General features: G+C 42.5%; 1 protein-coding gene across 1 annotated transcript in view; it reads left to right on the top strand.

The window, feature by feature from the left end:
• Positions 1 to 20746, top strand: part of UVSSA (UV stimulated scaffold protein A) — a 107523-nt gene extending 86777 nt beyond the window's left edge. The window contains exons 13-14 of the mRNA XM_067567636.1: positions 7578 to 7767; positions 20097 to 20746. Of these exons, the coding sequence (XP_067423737.1) occupies positions 7578 to 7767; positions 20097 to 20190 (284 nt within the window). The 3' untranslated portion in view covers positions 20191 to 20746. The remainder of the gene's footprint in view (positions 1 to 7577; positions 7768 to 20096) is intronic.
• Positions 20747 to 22468: the final 1722 nt, after the last annotated feature.

Genomic DNA, 22468 nt, shown 5'->3' with positions numbered 1-22468 from the left:
GCAAACTCTAGCCACCATTCCCCCCATGTGCAGAAGGGCTGACAAGAAATATTATATCCCAGCCAAGGGCACAGAATTTCTTTTCACCCACTCACCGCCGAATTCCCTGGTCGTGGAGGCAGCCAACCATAGATCTAAACAACCCCATAATAAGTCAGCTCCCCAGGACAAAGATGATAAATGAAAGGACTTGCTGGGCAGAAAGGCCTACACCTTTGCTACTCTACAATTAAGAGTGGCTAATTATGCGGCCCTATTGTCCAATTATGATCACGACAACTACACAAGGACGGGCAAATATATTGAACATATCCCAGAGAATGAAAAGGAGCAATTTCAATCATGCATAAAGGAGGTTCAGTTAGCTGCTAGGACGGCATTACAGGCCTCCCTCGACATTGCCGATACTGTGACCAGGACAATCACAACTGTGGTTGTCATGCGCTGATCATCATGGCTTCATTCTGCACCGTTACCTAAGCAATTCCAATCCACGATTGAAGATCTGCCATTTGACAAAGTGAAACTTTTCGCTGAGAAAACAGATGAGGTGATGCCTACAATGAAAGATTCTCGGGCCATACTTCATACCCTCGGGATATACACACCTAGAACAAAAAGAAAACCATTTAGGTACCAACCTTACAATTCCAGATCAGTCACAGTACAGACGATATGATCCATCACGTAATAGACAAAGACCCCACTGATGCAGACAATCAAATCAGCAGCCGTCAACATCTCAGGCTGCTCCATAGAAGCTTCAATTTTGAAGTTTTGGTCGAGGGTCTGTTCGACCTCTTTCAATTTCCAGAGCTGGAAATTATACCAAATACCACTTTTCGACCATCGATTACGCCCATTCTATCATACTTGGGAAAACATCACCACAGACAGATGAGTCTTGGAGATTATCCACTCGGGATATACTATCCCCTTCATCTCCAAACCTACTACCCAAGCCTCCTCCCCATTCCTCTTTAGGGACCCATCTCACGAGCATCTATTAGAACAGGAAGTCGATCATCTGTTGCAGATTGGTGCCATACAACACGTCCCACCTCAGCATGAGGCCAGAGGATTTTATTCTCATTATTTCCTGACCCAAAAGAAGAACGGAGGTTGGAGACCGATTTTAGACCTCAGGAGGTTGAACAAGTTCATACAGGTTGTGACAGGGTCAGACCAGATGGCTACCGGAGAGTGCTAGAAGGCTGATATATCAGCCCCAGGATCAGTAAGTCCCTTTTCTCATGGTAGCTGAGCAGGGGTTACTTCCAGTTAATTAATACGCCTGGACCCAGTCCAGGCACTGCCCAGAACTTGTTAAAAAGCCTCTCCTCCAGAGAAAGGGGGTGGCTGGAGTTGTGGGAGCAAGCTACCAGAGAGTGTGAGAGCAGGCAAGACGCTGTCAAGAGCCAGGAGGGTTTGGGAGAAGGAGCAGAATGCTGGCAGGAGAGAACCGTGCAGGTACAAAGCCTGGGATAGGGAAAACCCTGCCCGAAGAGGGCAAAAGGACCTTTCCCAGGCCTGGAGGCCTAAGGGAAGAGACCCTGCCAGAAGGGAAAGATTGAACTGGACATTTGGTTTGGGCACTACCACGCCCATGGGACTGTCAGAGATCAAGAACCTTCCCTGGCAAGGAAACCAGGAAGGACCCCTGTCTGAGCAGGGTATGGACATTAAGTCAAGGGGCACAGGGAAGTAACCCAGAGAAGCTAGCAGCTTTCCTGAAGCCACAGCGTGAGGCTGCAGCTTGTAGGGTCCCTGTATTGAGGCCTGGAGTCGAGGGTGGGATTACGTGTCCCACACCCCTACTCACTGGAGGGACAAGAGCCCCAACGAAGAGGCAAGGGCCTGTGAGAACCAGAGACAGGACCGGGAGCCAGCAGGGAGCAGCTATTGTAGAGTGGCTGCATTACCCTCACCCACCACTAGAGGGTGGAAGAAACATTAAGGGGTGAAGAAATTCCCTGACCTATCACTAGAAGGACGCGCTGGACACACCGAAGTAGAGGAAGAGCTTTGTTACAGGGTACAAAAATTCAGGATGGTCTCTTTGGCTACCATAATACCAGCATTGGAAAAGGAGGACTGGTTTGCAGCCCTCAACCTCCAAGACACATATTTTCACATTGCTAGTCATCCAGCACATTGCAGATTCCTCAGGTTCACATTAGGAACCAACCATTATCAATATGCAGTACTACTTTTCGGCCTATCCACTGCCCCAAGAGTGTTTTCCAAAGTACTCGCGGTCGTACTGGCGTATCTACGCAGACAGGGCATAACCATATTCCCATATTTGAATGATTGCCTCATAAGGGCACGCACCCAACCTCAGGCCGTTCACACGGTTCAGATTACAAGAACACTTTTGAAAACTGATATTAAACAACTGAAAATCCACCTAATTCCTGTGCAACAGATCGAATTCATAGGGGCATATCTGGATTCCCACACAGCCAGGGCATCGCTACCAGGTCACAGGATCGATGCCATAGTAAACCTGCAAGCCATAATAGAAAACAACCCGACTGTAACTGTCCACACGTCTCCAAATGCTTGGACACATGGCGGCCACCACTTTTGTAGTGCAAAATACATGACTACACATACGAGCCCTACAACTGTGGCTCTCAACAGTCTACAGACTGCAAAAGCACTCAGTTCACAGAACGCTAATGGTGCCAAACAAAGTCAAACAATCACTAGGATGGTGGACACAATGCGTGAACCTGACATCAGGAGTCCCATTCACATGAGAATCACCTTCAATTATGATAACTACGGACGCATCCCTGCTAGGCTGGGGAGAACATCTGCAAGAACATACCGTACAGGGCAGGTGGTCCACAGAGGAAACAAGTCTCCACATAAATTTACTGGAACTATGTGCAGTCCGCAACACATGTTCCCACTTCCTTCCTATAATAAGAAACAAATCCATAAAAATCATGATGGACAATATCATGTTTCATGTTCTACATCAATCGACAGGGAGGAGCAAGATCCAACTCTCTGTGCACAGAAGCAATAGAACTGTGGAATTGGTGTATACACCACAACATAGATATATCAACCACCTACTTACCCAGAGTTCAGAATACCACCATAGACATCCTAAGCAGGCACTTCGGCAGCAGCCACAAATGGGAGTTGCACAAGGGAGTCCTGAGAGAAGTATTCCAACAATAGGGTTATCCCAAAATCGACAAATGCCATCAGTACTGCTCAAGCGTGGGATTAGGGAAAGCATCAATGGGAGACGCATTCCCACCCATACCGCTGATACCCAGAACTCTGCACAAAATACGCAAGGACAAAGCAAGAGTAATTCTGATAGCTCCACTGTGGCCCAGGCAAACATGGTTCACACCTGATCCAAATGTCAGCATCCAAATCTATCTCCCTTCCACTCCTCAGGGATCTCCTATCTCAGGACAACGGCCACATTCTTCGTCCAGACTTAAAGAAACCACATCTGACAGCCTGGCTCCTAGTTGGTTCCGACACACAGAACTACAATGTTCAGAGCCAGTAAAACACATACTGTTAAATAGTAGGAAACCTGCCACGAGGAAGACTTACCTGCAAAAATGGCACAGGTTCACCACATGGTGCCGAACGAAACAGATCTCTGCCATCGATGCACCTACCCCAGCTATTCACTATCTTCTCAACCTGAAAGAGACAGGTCTATTGATCAGTTCTCTTAAGGGACACCTGGCAACCATCAGTACTTTTCACAACCAAGTAGACAACAAATCAATCTTTACACACTCTATAGTGAAATGTTTTATGACAGGTATGCTGAACGTATACCCAGACATTCGCCCTCCCACAGTACCATGGGATCTCAACCTAGTGCTTAATACCATCATTTAACCACCTTTCGAGCTACTGGCGACTTGCTCCCTACTACATATGTCTATGAAGGTGTCATTTCTAGTCGCCATTGCATCAGCACGATGTGTAGGGAAACTTGGAGCACTTATGGCACATCCGTCATATACAATCTTTCACAAAGTGTCCCTTAGATCCCACCCAAAGTTTATTCCCAAGGTTGCATCATCTTTCCATATAAATCAGTCTATTCACCTACCCACATTTTATCCAAAACCTCAAAACAGTGCTCAGGAAGCGGCCCTCCACACATTGGACATTAGAGGAGCTATAGCTTTCTATTTAGAAAGAACAAAGGCATTTAGGAAATCACCCAAATTGTTTATTTCCCTGGCAGAATGTTCCAAAGGGAAAGCTATCTCCACACAAAGATTGTCTAAGTGGATTTTAGAATGCATTCACTCCTGTTACATACAAACAGGCGAATCACCACTGCAGCGAGTCAGAACACATTCCACCAGGGTGGTCGCCACATCCATAGCCTTTTTGCACAATGTTCCAGTTGGAGAAGTATGTAAAGCAGCCACCTGGGCATCAGCTCACACATTCACAAAGCATTACATTATCAACCAAGCATCAAGGGCTGATGCAGCAGTTGGAATATCGGTATTCTCTTCTATTCAACCTAAGAACTCCGAAGCTCCCTCCTCCGAATGAGGGCACTGCTTGAGAGTCACCTAGAGTGGAACACCCACAGGGACACTACTCAAAGAAGAAGAAGAGACAGTTACTCACCTTGTGCAGTAACTGAGGTTCGTCAAGATGTGTGTCCCTGTGGGTGCTCCACTACCCACCCTCTTCCCCATTACTTTGGAGTCTATACATATGGCTTCATGGTAGAGAAGGAACAGAGGGAGTTGGGTTGCACACACTGAAAAAGTCATCAATAGCGCTGCGAGACACAGATTGCGCATGTGTGACCTGGACGAACACTGCTGGTAAAAATCTCCGATCAAGGACGTGCCAAATCCTAAGAGTGGAGCACCCACAGGGACACACATTTTGAAGAGCCTTAGTTACTGCACAAGGTGAGTAACCGTCTCTTTCCCGAGGGAACTAACCTCGTTCCTTTTATTTAAATGTATATAGATTTTAATTTTAGCTGCTTCTGATTTTAAATGCGTGAATTTATAATGGGTACTCCCAAGAGGTCTCTACTTACCACAAACTTTAGACTAGCTAAAATCACTTCTTTTCTGTCCTCTTCACTCTACTGGAAGGTAGATTAATTTTTATTCCCAAATGATTCAATGGAAAAACCATTATGTAAAAGTAATGTAGTTCATGTGATAATGACCAGTGTGTGTCTTGGCAGTACTGTCACTACTAAGATCTCACTTCAATAATGATCAAGCCTCGCTTTTTTAATTTAATACTGAGCTTAAAATATTAGAGTCTAGCCATATGTTCACAAAACGGTGCTTTCAGCTCTCTGGCCCTGAAACAATGAATCATGAGGGATTACACTGACCCCCTAATCTGCAGTGTTCATCCTTTTCCAATAGTTCGCACACAGGAGCAAATTAAGTGCCTATTTTTTGTGTCAACCCTGAAGAGTATCTAGTTTTTCAACCCTTAGTGACTTGTTAACAAACAGGTATCAGGACAAGCTGGTGAAGGCAGGCCGCTGGCCAGTCAGATGTGAAATAGCATCTCTTTACTAACTACAGTATTGATTCCCGCCTACCCTTGCAAACTGTGTAATTTTCTTTTCCCTGCTGCTAAACTCAGTAACAATGTATGAAGAGCTTTAGGGGCCCATCAATGCTCAAAAAGGCTGCTCTTCCCTGGCATTCTATTGATTTTTCTCAAAGGCTTTTAAATTGCTCCTTCATTTTACTCAAATGCTCATTTCATCTCTACTGGATGCCAGCATTTTTTCGTTGTGTTTAAACAATTGCTCCATTCACTGGGTTCCTAAACTGTGACGCCTTCTTATTACTGGGAGATAAACTGTTTAGACAGTTTTCCTTAATCTTGGATTAATCGTTCCTGTATCTGAATTGTGCTGCTCGGTATTCCTTCACTTAAAAAAAAAAAAAAAAAAAACTCCTCTGTGAAGTCTTCTGATCTATCAAGTGTGTGGGTTCTATTTTCTCCCTCTATACTTCCTTTTCTCAATTACTACACAGCTGTGCTTTCCTCATCCTTTTGTTTGTGCATAATTTTAATCTTGCTCTGATTTTCTGGGCATAAAAATAATACCTTACATCTATCCATAGATGTGTTAATACTCCTGAGCATCGTTTTAATGCTGCTAAATGCAATATGTTGTCTCTGACCTACTTGCAACATCACAACCTATATTTCTGTCATAATCCATGACCACTTTAGGTATACAAATGAAATTATAAGATTCTTTATTAATAATATTTAATACCTTTGATTTTTTCAAAGCTCTGTACAGATGTTAAGTAAACGTGATGTATCTTTGTGCTATTACTATCCCCATTTCACAGATGGAGATATTGACCAAGAAAGGTTAGGTGACATGTCCAAGATTATTTGACAAGTTATTGGCAGAGTGAGAATTAGAACTCTAGAGTCCTGGGTTCTAGCACTTTAGTCAGTCTGCTGCCTTTCAAAGTTATAGTTGCACTTGTTTTTTTCCAATCTGTGCTTTATTTAAAAATGTTTTCGGTTTTCTTATATTACATTTTTTATATATTTAAATTCCTGATTTTTCTATTTTAAGGTTAATTTTTCCCATGAATTATCTTCAAATGTAAGCTACTATTTCCCTTTTGCCCTGACAACCAACTTAATCCTACCTATTTATATTACAGTAATACCTATTGCCCCAGTCAAAGGCCCCATTATGCTAGGCACTGTACCAAAAAGGAATGATGGTCCCTTCCCCAAAGAGTTTACTTACAGTCTAGGTTACTTTTTCCCATTGTGACACTTTTATATTAGTAGTATTAACGGTTATTCCAGCTCTGAAACTTACGGCTTGGATAAAATTATCGACAGAAGTTTTTGACAGTGCTAAATTGACTCTAGTGCTGTTGTAGGGAGAAGAAAGATTTAGAAAAAGATTAAGACTATTTAAATTTGGAAGGGTGCGGTATTTCACAAGTGAAGGCTTTTCCAGATTCAGTATTGGGAAGATGGGAACAAAGTTATATTACTTTTCATTAGAGTGTGCTATATAGCCTGTCAGAAATTAGCTATGTATTTTCAAGCAAGTTTAATTCCTGACTGTGGAAATGCTATTGCATATATAAACATTCCCTCTTCCCCAGTTATGAAATATCCTGGCCACAATTTATTTTAATTAATTTTTCCAAAATTTACATGTTAAACTCCTGAGTCAGACTGTTGGCTTCTTGTTCACTAAAATAATAATAACCTCAATGTTTAGGCTACTTCTCCCATGTGAAGTGCATTCCCTGGCATTCTGCTGTTGCTGTCTTACAAGAAGTTGACTTAGGCCTTGCACACAGAAGAGTACTAGTTACAGCAGTTAGCAGTTGATATTAGGAGATATCCCCAACTATCTTGGCCAGGATTTCTTTCCAGAGATCTGTGCTATACACTAGTCCCATTGCGCCTATTAGTCTATATAACATAGTTTTCAGACTAAAATTCTTGCCCTCCTTGTGAACAGGCTGTAATACTTTAAATGGAATTGTGTGAGTTTTAAAATGTTTGTTTTTCTCTTTAAACAGAATGGCAAGATCCAGAATTCATGAGAGAGGTTGAAGCAGCTACTGGAGTGGATCTTGGATCCTCTAGGTACAGTGGGAAAGGAAAAGGAGGGAAGAACAAAGGGAAGAAGAGGAAATACCCAAATCTGACAGACTTGAAACAGGAGGCTAACACTTCTCGTTCACGGCTAGCGAAGAAAGTCTTCAATAAGTAAGATATTTACCTTTATCTGAAGTTCCCAAGCCCCGCTTCATTGCCTTTTCTTTTTTCCTTCATTTTAGTTGGTTTCCATCTGAACAAGTACCAAGGAAAAAGCCCTCACAGCTTGCTGCAGAAAAGCAGTGCTTTCTGTCCACCAGAGAGTAGGGGCACAGGGCAACAATATGTTAATGAACAGGGGTTGCCTCACCACTGGCATTTATAAAAGTGTATAAAGGACATTTATTGGTCTCCTTCTTGCTGTCCTTGAGCCTCCTGCTATGTGGAATTGTCCTTCCTCTCTAGAATGTACTTATTAATCTGTCAAGGCCTGTGTCTGTGCAAGACAGACAGGATTTGAGAGAAAGGAAGAGTTTCAAATGACATGGGATAAGTTTCTATAGCCACAGTTTCATGATCCAGAATTTGTGTTGTATCTCTATAGTAATGGCACAATATTTCTTTATAATTCAGTAGTTTGGATGTAATGTAAGTCTGAAAATAAGGCATGTCCTTCTTCATACAAACAATTCAGAGGTGTGCTCAGGAGTAAGAATGAACAGCATTGACCAATAAAAGGGCCTGTATTGAAGGTGTTTGACTTTTGCACATAGTGGAATCATGGTGCTGGTTACTAGGTTGATCTCCCCAGACCTCTGACCACTTGCTGGGCTTCTGGACAGCCATGTCTCCTCTCTCGCCTCCCTGGTTTGCATTCCCCACACATCCTTGATCTTAGAGTTGAACTTCGGGCCTAGCTGTACCTTAGCTGGGCATAGATATAACACCTCCCAGTTACAGAGGGGTAGCCGTGTTAGTCTGTATACAGCAAAAACAGGAATTCTGTGGCACTTTAAAGACTAACAAATTTAATTTCAGCAGGCATAAGCTTTGGTGAGCCTCAGCTCACTTCCTCAGATGCAGTAGGTAGAAATGATACAGCAAAAGGGTAACATATAGGAGGTATCATATACATATACAAGCGCATAGAGAACAATGGGGTAGGTGGATAAAAGCCAGGTACTTGAGGTCTAATGACAGCCATTGAGTAGGAGGTGAGAATGGGTGAGCAAAGCAATTTACCTCATGTAATGAGAGAGCCATTCCAAATCTCTGTTTAAACCCTGGATTGCTTTGCTCACCCATTCTCACCTCCTACTCAATGGTTGTCATTAGACCTTAAGTACCCGGCTTTTATCCTCCTACCCCATTGTTCTCTATGAGCTTGTATATGTATATGATGCCTCTTATATGTTACCCTTTTGCTGTATCATTTCTACCTACTGCATCTGAGGAAGTAAGCTGAGGCTCACCAAAGCTTATGCCTGCTGAAATTAAATTTGTTAGTCTTTAAAGTGCCACAGAACTCTCGTTGTTCTTACCTCCCAATTAAACATTTGTGATCTGAAACACACCAGATCCTAGAGCATACAACCAGACTTTGTATTTTCCTAGACTTTGTTCCTTCTCAGAGCAGTAGTTTAACTGGGAAGGGTTGTGCAGGGGCCTAAAGTCAACTAGGCCCTGATATCATCTACAAAATACAGAAGGAAGGTGTAGTCTACACACCTATTAGGTATCTTAGGCTGCACAAAATGGTCAGTAGGCTGGGTAAATGGTGAAGTAGAACACTGATAGAGAAGAAAGGCGAAGTATAGAATATAATAGGAAGTAAAAGAATAAGGGAAATGCCTCTCAAATGGTCATCAATTTATCTACCAGTTTTATCAAGGAGGGGGGAAAGTGGGTCACACTCTGTGCTCCTTCCTTTGTTCCTTATGGCAGGCTGCCTCACTGCTTTACTGTTGCATTTTTTTCACAGTGAAGAATTAGGCATTGGGGTCCACTAAGTCTATGGTAAACCAGTTAGGAAAATAAAATAAGCAATTAAAGATAATTAAAGCTGTACAAATCTATGCAGTAAACTTAAACCTGTGCCTGTGTCACATGATAAATAAGAATTGTAGTCCAAAGCAGCCAAGGCTAGGAGGAAAGATTGGTTACTGCTCTTTTCCCCTAAACTCCTAGCTGACTAGAGACATGATGGGAATTCAGGCACCCAGAATAAAATATGGGAAACTACAAGTAGCCCTTGTTAATTCTTATGCACTAGTATTCAGCTAATGTCAGGCTCAGTATCTCTCCATTGTAACTGAAATGTCATTATAGTCCAAAAAGTACTTGATAAAAATAGAGCATTTCTTAACAGATCTAATCCCAGCATGTATTTAGGGTTCTAGCTGCCTATTTCCCTGACAAAAATAAATATACTAGTGTTTATTCTTGTTAGCTGTAATAAGCCATTTCAGCTGTGGGAGAGGGAATGGAGCCTTCTCTGTTTTATATATCAACAGAATCATACTCTGAATGCCGGTTCCAGAATCTTTATTAGTGGTGATGATACAGTTCCAGAGAGAACCCAGCTTGACTTTCAAATCACCTTTCAAAAGACCTTGTGTTTGCAGGGCTGGCAAAAACTTTTAAATTGGACAATTAGGATTTGAAAGTCACCAGCAAACATGAAACCTCTTGATTTTTTTACCATCACTTTTCACGGGTTACGGCTTGGCTGGATTTTCCCCCTAAAGTATACCTTCTAAAAATATTACTCTGTTGCTGGTTTGCTTTTGAAACTTACAGCTAGGTTTTCCACTGTCACCCAAACTTCCTCCCCCCAAAATCTTTCTTCAGTTTTGTAGGCAGAAGTCCCATCTTCTTACCTTAGTAGCACCACAAGCAACATGAAGGGAGCTAAAGCATTGTAAACTGTGCTGCTACTGCTCTCATCTCAATTCCCTGTTCAGGGACATGGGGAGAAGAAGCACTGCTGCCATGCAAACCAGATGAAAAGCTGGTGCAGGAGAGTAGCATACAGCTGGAGAGTTCACTACCAACTGGCAAGCAGTGACGCTGAGCCTCCATCCCCAACCCAAATTCCTGTAATCCCCCTGTGTGCCTTTATTAGTGCTTCTATGAGGGGAAGCTGCTGTGTCTCTCTACCTCTTCTGAAGAAGTGAGAGTTGGAGGGTTTGAATCCCCTGTTGAGAGAGAGTCCTGGAGAGTAATTCACAATACAGTTTCCATTCCTCTCCCTTTTCCTCCAAACCCTTGCATTCAGGCAGTCACTGCTGCCCCCTGGTGCTGCTGGGGCCACTTTTGCCAACTGCATAGGAAACTGCCGGACAAGGGAATATGGGCTGGCACATTTCTGTTTAAAGAGAGCAAATTAGTCAGGGATCCCAAAATAAGTAATGTGTGCATGGTTGTGTGCTCATATATATTTAAAAAACAGGATTGGCCTTTGTGTACTATCACCTTCACTTACTGTCTGCATCTGCTGCTCTTACATTTTCTCCTCAGGCTTGTCTTCACTGTAGTGTTAGCTTGAGGTATAAGTTGTATTGTTCCTAATCTGACTTCTTTCCACTCATACAAACCTCTAGCTGGAGTTTGGTGCTTTAAACTCAAGCTAGCTGGCCTGTCAGGGAGTGTGGTTTGAAGCTCAAATGCTGCTGATGCTCAAGCTAGTAATGCAGTGGGGAGTCAGCTATGCTGTTCTACTAGTATAATTATTCTGTGTTATTCAAGACCAGTGTGACTGCTCTCATTCAAGCTAGGCTAACTTGAGAGACGTTAACTTGAGTGTAGGTAACTTGAGCTAACACTGCAGTGAAGACATGCCCACAGAGAAGGAAGGTCTCTCTGCTGTCGTAGGCTTTCAGCTAAAGGCTGCTTTCCATCATCCTGGGTTACAGATCTGTTTACTTAGTGTTAGTCTTGTTAAGGAGGAAATTAGACCTCTATCTTTTTACAGAGATTATTCTCTTGTGAGGCACTCTGATACTGTGATGATGGATACCATATAAGAACTCAGATAGAGAAGAGCAGTTGTATGTGCCAAGAAACTTTCAAACACTGATTAGTGTGACCACTGCAAGTGAAACAGAGTAATGAAGTTATCAAATCAAGAGGCAAAATACTCTCTGTTCCTTACAAAACCACTGATGCTGGAATATTTTGTCCTGAACATCAGACTGTGTTAGTTAAACAGCATCCATGGGATAGTATTTCTTTTAAAATTCTGTAAAAGAAACCTAATAATTCACATCGCTTTTCTGGCTTTTGGTCAAAAAATGGCACATTTTCTGTGAAATTCTCATATTATCTGGTCTTAGTCAAAGGAGTCAATAAGCCATAAAGTTCTACTAATCAGAATTTCACAAATTCTTTACAAAATAAATTTACAGCCTTTACAAAATAAATTTAAAAAGCTGTTTTTAGTTTACTGTGCTTTGTGCTAATGATTTTGAGTGTGTGTTTGTGGCAGGCGTGGGGAATCAAACCTGTCATGTTTTAATAGGTTTCATGGTTTGCAGCACTAAACAAGATGATAACCTTGGCTCTTTATAACAACCCCAAATTACTTGAAATGTACAGGTGATAAACCCAGGCTCTAGTCTGCCAATAAAGTTAAGTGAAATTGCACACAGATCATCGGAGTGGGATCTCATTTCATTTACAGTATCGCACAACCCAGTGGTGCTAATGTAAAACCTACATGACATGAAAGTGTCAAGGCCACTGTGCAGTGCTAAAGACTCACTTTTCTCCTACCAACTAGATAATATTTGAAGTGCAAAACTATGACCAGAGTTTCCTTATTTCTAACAAGACCAGAGATACCATCCTTGTTAACTTTGCTGGCAGAGTTTTGTTAAAGGGACGCTACTTTCAAGGTGTTTATTTCAGAATATTGATGTCTGTTACAACAGCTGCCAAGAAAATCTTTAACATATCCATTTAAAAGCATTTTTAAGAAGTTTCTTCTGTTTTCAGAGGTTTCAAAATGGTTTTCAGGGTGAAGCATTTAGAGAACAGAATAATACTAAGCGCTTGATTTTGCAAGATGTTGGGTGTTCTCTACTCATTGACTTCAGTGAGCACCGTGCAGACTTGGCCCCGCTTCTACAAAACATCCTGAAGTCACCACTCATCTTTTATTATTATTTGTATTACTGTAGCACTAGGGGCACTAATCCTGGCTTTGAGATAGAAATACTGTCTGGGGAGAGTACGGATCCTAGCATGCAGTACATGACTGTAACAGGTTTCAAGGCACCCAAGACTGCAAATCACCATGTTAGACTCTGTCACGCTGGAGGCAGGGGTTTTCTTGTGATAGTTGGTATCAGCTCCCTAACATCACCAGCCTTTCAGTCACTTAAGCACTGTTCTCTGGGCTTTTCCAGCCCTAACTTCACCTTGCAGGTCAACAGTAGGTATACCCCATTCCCTGAGACCCTTTGAATCATTCCCCTGTAATATCCAGCCCCTGACACTGGCAACTCATAGAAATCCAGATCCTCTGCACCCAGAGGTGCAGTGTCCCCTGGTTTACCAGTTTTGCCTTAAACCACCACTCATGTAAACCACACTGCACTTGATGACATCTGGTAAAACAAAAGTAGATTTCTTTAAAAATAATAGAAATTTATCTAGAAACAGAAGAGGGTGGCAGAGAAGGAGACTTCATGTGCACAGCAGGCACCACTCAAAGCATGAAAGATTAGTCCTGGCCACCAGCAGTCATTAAAGATCCCATTCTGCTTCTTACAAGTATAGGGGTGTTAGCTCTGCTGTCCTGGCTGAGAGTTTGTGGATAATTATCCATCCTGCCTACATGAATTTACCTTGCTAGATACCATGCTTGCACATGTCCATTCCACTGCGGATGTGTGTGCACCTCGTGCACAGTTGTCAGATAATTCGTTTCCCTCAGAGGTACCTGTTGGGATGGCTTGAGCGCCCTCTGTCACCACATGCCACTGCATGCTGGTGTAAGAGGGTGGAGCTGCCCCCAACCCCTTTAGTTTCTTCTTAGTGCCATTGATGGCTATCAAAGCGATCTCAAACTTGTCAAAAGTGCTTCCCTCACTCCTGTGTGTATATATCCTGCTATTGTTAGGAATTAGTTAAATTTAAGTTAATTTTAGCAATAGATTTTACTTTTAGGTCTTTTTGGACCAGCTTTTCATCTTTCGGTACCAGGATTGGTACCAGAACGATGCCACACTCACCAGATTTTAAGTCCTGAAGGATTTGTGCTAAACCTATCGGTCAGTGAAAAATGTTTGGGAGAATCCCACATAAATGACAAATGTCACATTTGTAAGGGATTTAAACTCCACTCAAAGAAAGATAGAGTGGCGAGCCTCAAATGATTACTCCTGGATGTAGCACTTCACCCTCCATCAGACTTCTCTCACTTGGAAAGCACCCCAAGTACTTCGGTTTTGGTATGGAGTGCATCTGCAGCTCCTTGGTCCCATTCATCGGTACCAAAGAACCAACTTAGACCTTCCTTTAGGCTCGGTACCTCACTTGGGTGTGTCAGTGTCCAAGCCAAATAGAGGCAGACTCTGAGACATTTGAGTGAGAGTCAGTTGCTGGAGCATTCTTCAGCTAAAAAGGTATCACTACTTCCAGAGCTTGTCCCAGGTCTGTTGAGGGTGTCCCCTGAAAAATCTCTGTGGCAGAGCCATCAATCATTGCCACTCCCAACCACCCACAAGGGACCTGCTTAGCCTCTCAATACCAGTATCTCTGGCAGTACAAGAAGGTTTACAGTCAGTAGCAATGCCTGCAGCGCCTGCCTCACAGCATCAGGAACCCACAGTACCATTATCTGCCAAGCTTCCCCAAAGGCCAGTGCAGCCAAAAGGTAATCCTCCAATGATATGCCTTATATTGCCATCCCCGGCTTGGGGCTACCTATCCCCAGTCCCAGTTGGTTCAGCCCTCGCCCCATTCCCCTCTGTTGTCAGACATTTTGGATTCTTTCTCTTCGGACTCAGAGATGCATTCGTCTGTGCCTCATCCAAGACAGAAGTCATGCCCTCCATCAGAGACTTGGGTACCATGGGTCATGCAACAGTCGCAATACTGACCTTCCCTTAAGAGGCAATCATCCAGTCAAGGATGGGTCCCAGGCCTTTATTGGTGGCTGTTCTAGACACCGTGGGGCCTCCCTTCTCCCACTATGGCCTCCCTGCAACCATCTTGTTCCTTGTCATCAAGACCACCCCAGGGGCATCGGCACCGAGAGCAGCATTCTCCAGTACTTGGTATTGATCTCAGTACCGAGCAGCCAGAAGTCACTTGGTTGGCTTCCCCACCACAAGTCATGGAGCTGTCACCACCTCAGAATCCTGTGGTGTCCTCTTCCTCGTTGCCAGCCAAGGCTATTGAGGTGGCAAGTGATTCACAAATGCCAAAGGACTACAGAGCTCATCAGGATCTATTGAGAAGGATGGCCACTGTTTTTGACATTCAGGCAGAGGAGGTACATGAAAGCTCTTACAAGTTGGTGGACGTTCTGGTATTGGCAGCTTCTGCCGGGATGGCTCTGCTGATTAACAAAGGCATGGTGGAGCCACGTAAGGTGCTGTGGCAGACACAATCCTTTTTTCCCCCACAGCAAAGCAAGCTGAAAGGAGGTACTACATCCCCTCTAAGAAACATGAGTATTTGTACTCTCACCCTTCCCCAGGTTCCGTGGCAGTGGTGGCTGCTAATGAACGGGAGAGACAAGGACACCAAGCATCTACACCAAAAGGCAAAGATTCAAAGAGGCTGGACTTGTTTGGATGCAAATTTTATTCTACAGGGAGTCTGCAACTCAGTTTTGCAAACCAACAGGCACTCATAAGCCACTATGATTTCAGCCTCTTGGAAAACGTAAAATTTAAACACAAGTTACCAGAGGACTATAGGCAGGAATTTCCAGTAGTGACAGATGAAGGCAAGCTAGTTGCCAGAACTGATATGCAGAATGGTTTAGATGGCACAGACATGGCAGCTTGAACCATGGCATCAGCCATTTCTGTCAGATGTTTGTGGTTGCAGTCATCTGGGCTCCCCCCCAGAAGTTGACAGACCATCCAGGACCTCCCTTTCAAAGGTGGTCCCTCTTTGTTTTCAGATAAAACTGACAATAGGCTGCATAGCTTAAAAGATTTCATGACAGGATTAATATCTCTTGGAGTCTGTACTCCAGCGACAGAAAACAGTTGCCTCCTTATCTGCCATGCAGACACCCAGTCTCAAGATCTGCTGAGAAGAAGAGGCAGAGGTTATAGGAGACGACATCCACAGCCCTGCTCTTTAGCATCAGTGGGCACATCCTGTCCAGCTACCTCGTCCACACTGACATTTCTGTGCATTGGTGGAGAGTAGTGTACCAGTTATTGTAGTTCCATCTATTGTCAGATTTTATTTACAAATCGCTTTTTCCATTTCCTAAGTGCTTGGGCCCATGTAACATCAAATCAGTGGGTCTTAAGCACAGTGGAACTGGGATATTCCCTCCAGTTCATTTCTATCCCTTCTTTCCACCCCTTTTCTCCGTCCCTCCTCAGGGACCATTCTCACAGGACTATCCATCAACAGGAAGTCCAGGTGGTTCTTCAGGCAGGGGCCATAGAGGAAGTCCTGTTTTGGCCTAAAAGGAAAAGGCTTCTGTTCCCACAACTTCTTTATCCCCAAAACAAAAGAAGGTGGTCTCACTGAACAAATTCCTGAAGAAAATAAAATTCTACATAGTTACTCTGGCATTGATTATTCCCTTCCTGGGACAGGGGAACTGGTGCGCTGTCTTTGACTTAAAGGACACTTATTCTGTGTTGCGTTATGACACAACCATCAGAAGCTTCTCAGATTTGTGGCAAATGGGTCCTATTATCAGTTCATGTTCTTCCATTTGGTCTCTCATCTGCTCATGCACCTGGATGACTGGTTGATCAGAGATCAGTCCGAGGTCCGGTATTATCCAGTATATGCACCATCCTGTCCACATTCGATGAACGAGTGCTCCTAGTAAATTGGGACAAATCAATTCTAAAACCGGTCAGAGGATAGAGTTTATTGGAGCATCTTAAACTCCACAAAGTCCAAGGTCTTGCTATCACAATCCAGGTTTGAAACACTACAGGGCTTGGTACTGTGACTGAAGCATATCCTCTCACCCTGGCACGCAGCTGCCTCAGTCTCCTGGGTCACATGGCAGTGTGTATCTATTGTTGTCAGTTGGCTTGCATGTGTGTGTTCTTTCAGTGTGCTGTCCAGGTCTGCACAGATAGCTGGTTCAGTAGACCTCAGTAGTACTACCCAGTACTGAAGGCTGGAATGTCATTACCTCAATAATGCTGTTTAGTCATCTCTTTTCCAAGCTGAAAAGTTCCAGTCTTTTTAATCTCTCCTCATATGAAAGCTATTCCATACCCCTAATCATTTTTGACCCTGTTGACCTTGTCAGTTAAGCCTCTGCTATCTCTTCCACCGGTTCCAGATATATCATCTCAGGACCACGGCCACCTGCTCCATCCCAACCTACAAGCCCTCCACATAATGATGTAGATGCTTCATGATTAATACCTTTGGAGAGATCCTATTCTAAAGGTGCTGCTGAATGGAAGAATACCCTCAACTAGGGGCTCTTACCTGGCTTAAATGGAAGCGCCTTTCTATTTTGTCTTGTCAAAAAGACACATTCCCAGAGCATGCACCTTTGAACCTCGTACTGGACTATCTTCTATATCGAAAACATCAGAGTTTGGCAATTAGTTCTTTAAGTGTACATCTGCTAGCTATCTCAGCCTTTCACACCTTGGTGGTTAGTAGATCCCTTTTCTCCAACCCTATAGTTACCAGATTCCTAAAGGACTTAGTCAGATTGTACCCACACATACAAGATCCTAACCTTCCTTGGGATCTGAACTTGGTCCAAGCAAAGTTGATGGGACCACCCTTTGAACCTCTAGCAACTTGTTCTCTGTTTCATCTCTCTATGAAGATAGCAGTTTTAGTTGCTATTGGCTCAGCTTGAAGGGTAGATGAGTTGAGAGCCCTAGTATCAGAGCCTCCCTAAACAGTTTTCATAAGAATAAAGTTTATATCCATCTTTGTTACCCAGGATTCCTCGACCCAGTAACTTTAGTCTTTGTGAGTCGGTATCAGGAAATAAACCAAAGGAAACGCAGTACCTCCACCTGCTATATGGCTGGCACAGACAAGTCAAAACCAAGTGCTCTTACCTAAAGCGTTACTTTATTGGTCTCCAGCAATTCCCAATGGAATTACCTTTACCGGAAATCTCCACTTATTAGTCTTAAGCACATACATATAAAATAGGTGGTTAGACTATCCCAAAACTTGATAGTTACCCTACAAGTCTAAGGCAGTCTTTGTGTAAATCAGTAACAGATTTCTGGATGGCCAGTCCTTCAGTCTGTGCCTGGAGATCTTTTCAATGTGTCCACAAAGCGATCCATATGATTTAGACTCGCTACCTCCCGCTTATAATCCAAAGAATGTTGCATAGCTGACTAAAAAAATCAATAACTGGGCAGAAGCAGGAATTACAAAAACATGTCACTAAAAAAATTGTTAAGCAAGTAGTCATAAGCTATAAGTCTAGCAATAATTTCCTCATAGCTGAAGTCCTAAAATATATCCAGGCTTCCTGTTTCTCACAGATATTTGCCCTCGCATATTCAGAGAGAGAGAACACACAGAGTTAGGCTCACTTCACGTGTTCATTATTTACCTCCCTCCCCCTTCTGAGTTTGCCTAGTTATGCTAAGTTCTTGCAGAGGTCTAAAAGCAGCAAGCAGAATAATTGGTAGTCCATCCCAATAATTCGCAGTGTTGTAGATATCTGGTTGGTTGCTAAAATGCCCCTGTACACCCTCTAATTTTCATATTAACCAGGCAATCTACATGCCAACATCCTTCCCAAAACCCTATGCTCATAGAGATGAGGAGAAATTTCATTCGCTGGATCTGAGAAGGACTTTAGCTTTCTTCCTGGAGCGTACTTAGTCCTTTAGATCCTTGCGGTTGGTTGTTGTGATTGCAGACAGATCTAAAGGCCAACCAGTTTCCACTCAGAGAATCTTATCTTGGATCTCTTCATGCATTCATTTATGCTAATATAACCCCACCAGCTAGAGTACTGACAAGTTGTATGAGAGCGCAAGCAACTTCGGCAGCTTTCTTGGACTACGTGCTGATTACAGACATTTGTAAAGCAGCAACTTGGTCATCAATGCACACTTTCGCTTCAAATTATGCCATTTCCCATCAGTCCACGGACGGTGCCAGTTTTGGACGGGTTGTCTTATAATCACTGTTCAGGTAGACTTATGATCCTACCTCCATGTTTGTCTGCTTGTGTGGCACTTATAGTGGAATGGACACGTCCAAGCACTCAAAGAGGAAGAAACCATTACCTACCTTTCTGTAATTGATGGATTTTGAGATGTTGCACATGTCCATTCCATGACCCACCCTTCTTCCTCTCTCTGTTGGAGTTTATTCAGTACGAAGGAAATGAGGGGGGTCAGGGTGGCTTTGTGGTCTCACACCAGCCATTGAGAGAAAAAGTTCTCCAACAACTGTGCACAAGGTGCACACCCGCCCACAGTGAAATGGACATGTGCAGCACATCTCAAAGAATAGTTAGAGGTAGGTAACCGTTATTTATTTATAAGGTATCCTCCACTTTTTTTCTAAGGTATTGTAGTGTTTGTGTGAGTTAAATAGCTTCCATATTTCATCCCAGAAATGGGATAAGAGGAGATGTGAAGGGATTCTTATTCTTTACATAGTGGTAACACTTTTGGGGAATCTTTGAGAGGAAGGTTGCTATAAAGTGTGTTTTTATAATATTAATTGAACAGCAAGCCCTTTAAGAGGCATCTCTAAATAATAAGATATATTCACCTCGTTTTGAGTTCCGGGGTATTTATTTTAGAGTAAATGTTATTTTTTGGTGAGAAAAATTGCTCTATGAAAGTTCTTTGCAATAAAACTTGTTGATTCAGCATTGCGTAGTCTCTCCCTTTTATAAAAGCGCACACTCTAGCATTTCAAAGGTGCAATTTTCCAAAAGTGCCTTTGGAGCACAAGTGTGATTGAAAGCCAGTGAGACTTGTACTCCTGATCCATTTAAATGCTTTTGAAGATCCCACTTCAAGTGTTTGTCTACCAAGGATGGTGCTGTAATGAGGGTGGAGTATACTACCATTAAACCGAAAGACTTCAATTTGTTTACTCCTGTTAGTAAAGCCACTGTTGAATTTAAACTATTTTCATTGCTGCAGCTAATTTGGTTAACATGACAGATTTGTTCTGCCTCAGCAGTGCAGTGCTCAGAGGTCTGATTAGTGATTAATCACTCCATTTTTTTTTGCTAACATTAATAAACATTTCCCATGACTCTGCATATAGACTCAACTTAGCTCTTGACTTGTTTTCATCCACTTCTTGCTTATTTCTTACAGAGGAGCCGTGAAACGGGTGGTTAAAGCAATGAATCGAATGGACCAGAAGAAGCATGAGAAGTTTGCAAACCAGTTTAACTATGCATTGAATTAAGTTGCAATAAAACGGAGGACCAAAGAGGAAAATTAACAAGACTTCAACTATACAGAACATTTCTCAAAGGCCTTTATATTCAAACTAAAATATTGTGCTATATATTCTTACTAGGGCTATTTTTTAATTAGTGTCAACTTCCTCTGGTAACTTATTAATATTTGATAATGAACATGGATTTTAGCAAAAACATGGCTGTACATAATTGAATCTAGTTGACAATTTGATAACTAATTGGAATTTACATTGTGGAGCAAGCTTTATGGCTTGTACTTCTAATTAAAATGCTCAGAGATTTTCTTTTCCTAGTGGACTGATGTAATTTTTACACTTTGGTGCCAGCAAAAGAGGCTTTTTAAGGTTTGGTGTGACTGTATCCTGCTTTCAGAAAGGATTTCTCCTAAGCAGTTAGATTTATGCAAGAGATCACTGTACAATTGCTCAACCTGTGGCACTTGAGCCTAGTCTGAACTTGAAAAGTTTACCGTTCTAAGAACAATCCTATCCCTAGAGTGCTTGTAAAAACCCCATCCCCACATACAAAAGGATTCCAAACAGTTTTCATGCATTCAGAAACCAAAGGGGGGAGACTTGTTTTCAACAGGTCTAAGAACCACTTAGTCTGAATAGTTTTAGTACCAATGTGGATTAGCTGAAATGACTCAGTTAATCCTCCTACTATCCTACTATCATCCTGTGGCTTTTTCAGATCTTCCAGACCAACTGCTCTAGGAGTTGTGCCATGAACTATGGGACAGGTACCCAGAATGCATTGCAATTGAAATGGTTTAGAAGAGCACTACTATGGAGCAAAAGCGTAAGGTTTTTTTTTTTAAGTGATTCTGCATGGCTAGTGTGAAAGCAGTGAATTGCTTGTGCTTAAATGAAGTCTGTCCAACCACTTCATTACTTTAGGATAGAAATGGAGTCCACATGTCTGATAGGCACTTCACTTGCTTTGGCTGCATCTCAGTGGAATGGAGCATTGATCCAGCATTGAACACAAGGCTGCAAAGTCAAGGGACAAAGTGCTGAGCAAGTCAGGAGGGGAGGGAGAGATGTGATGTTTAATGTTGTGTTTTAATGGGAACTACATACAGAGTTTTTGATAAAATACTGAATCAGAATTGTTTCTCCTGCTCTGAATGATGTTGGCTTAGTCTGCTGTCTTCTGTGTCTGAGGTATTTCTCATTCATCAGGTGCTCTTCACAGTATTAAAGGAATTAAAAATCTTCAGTCTAGCTGCTGACCAGCTCTGACAATAGCTAAATTTACAACTCTGGCAAATACATATCTTAATATGTGCAAGCATTGCTTGGAAAGCAATTAATACTAAATCTTGATCATTTATCTTGCAGTGGTTTGCAGTTTGGGAGACTTTTCTTTTTCTCTGTGGTACAAGTATTGAGAAGCTGTAATTTCAAATCACAACTACAGTTCCAGATATTTCACTGGGAACTTGGAACCTCCAAGGCCTTGACTACAGTAGGAGATAGAACCATTTTATCACTTAGGTCAGCTGACTTGGCAGTGAACACAATTTAACTGTAAGCATAGACATGAAAAATTGTGTTCTACACTGGATCAGTTGAATTAACTGCTTAAATGTTTCATTTCATAGCATAGGCAAAGTCATGTGTTTGAATGCTGTCTAAGTGATTAGATGCTGACTGATTGCTATATAGTAGGTAAGAATGGTCCAGTGGTTAGGGCACTGGCTTAAGACATGGGAAATAGGGGTTAATTTCTCTGCTCTGCCATGGACTTCCTTCATGATGTTGGAAAAATCGTTGCGCTTCAGTTTACCATCTGTAAAATAGGGATATTATGTTTTCTTATCTTATAGGAGGAGGTGTGAGGATAAATACTTAAAAGATTGTGAAATGCATGGAGAACTACTGTTGAAAAGCAAAAATAAGCATTATTATTATTATTACATGCAACTGAAGGCTCTTGTTGACTCATGTCCACACCAGTCAGTTATTGGTTCTCGTAGTAATGCTAAAGATTTCAGTGGCCATGAGGATTGAGAGCCTTTTGCTCACAAAATAAGTTTTCCCTCCCCACCCCACAAAAAGGAGGGAAGGGCACAGTGGCACTGTTCTTCACTGTGGACTTGAGTCAATACTATAAAACTCTTGGGAAACACTAGATCAGGGATGGCCAACCAGTCAGAGACTAAGAGCCAAAAAATAGTTATTGATAATGCTAAGAGCCTCATTTTCCTTACCCTCTGCCAACCCCTCATTTTCGGCGGCAGCTCACAATTTCACATCT

This window comes from Emydura macquarii, unplaced genomic scaffold (assembly GCF_026122565.2).
Source record: "Emydura macquarii macquarii isolate MOO-44397 ecotype Brisbane River unplaced genomic scaffold, CSIRO-AGI_Emac_v2 contig_2795, whole genome shotgun sequence".
NCBI classification, from domain to species: domain Eukaryota; kingdom Metazoa; phylum Chordata; order Testudines; family Chelidae; genus Emydura; species Emydura macquarii.
The sequence above is the reverse complement of the archived record's forward strand: the minus strand, read 5'-3'. Positions and strand labels throughout refer to the sequence as shown.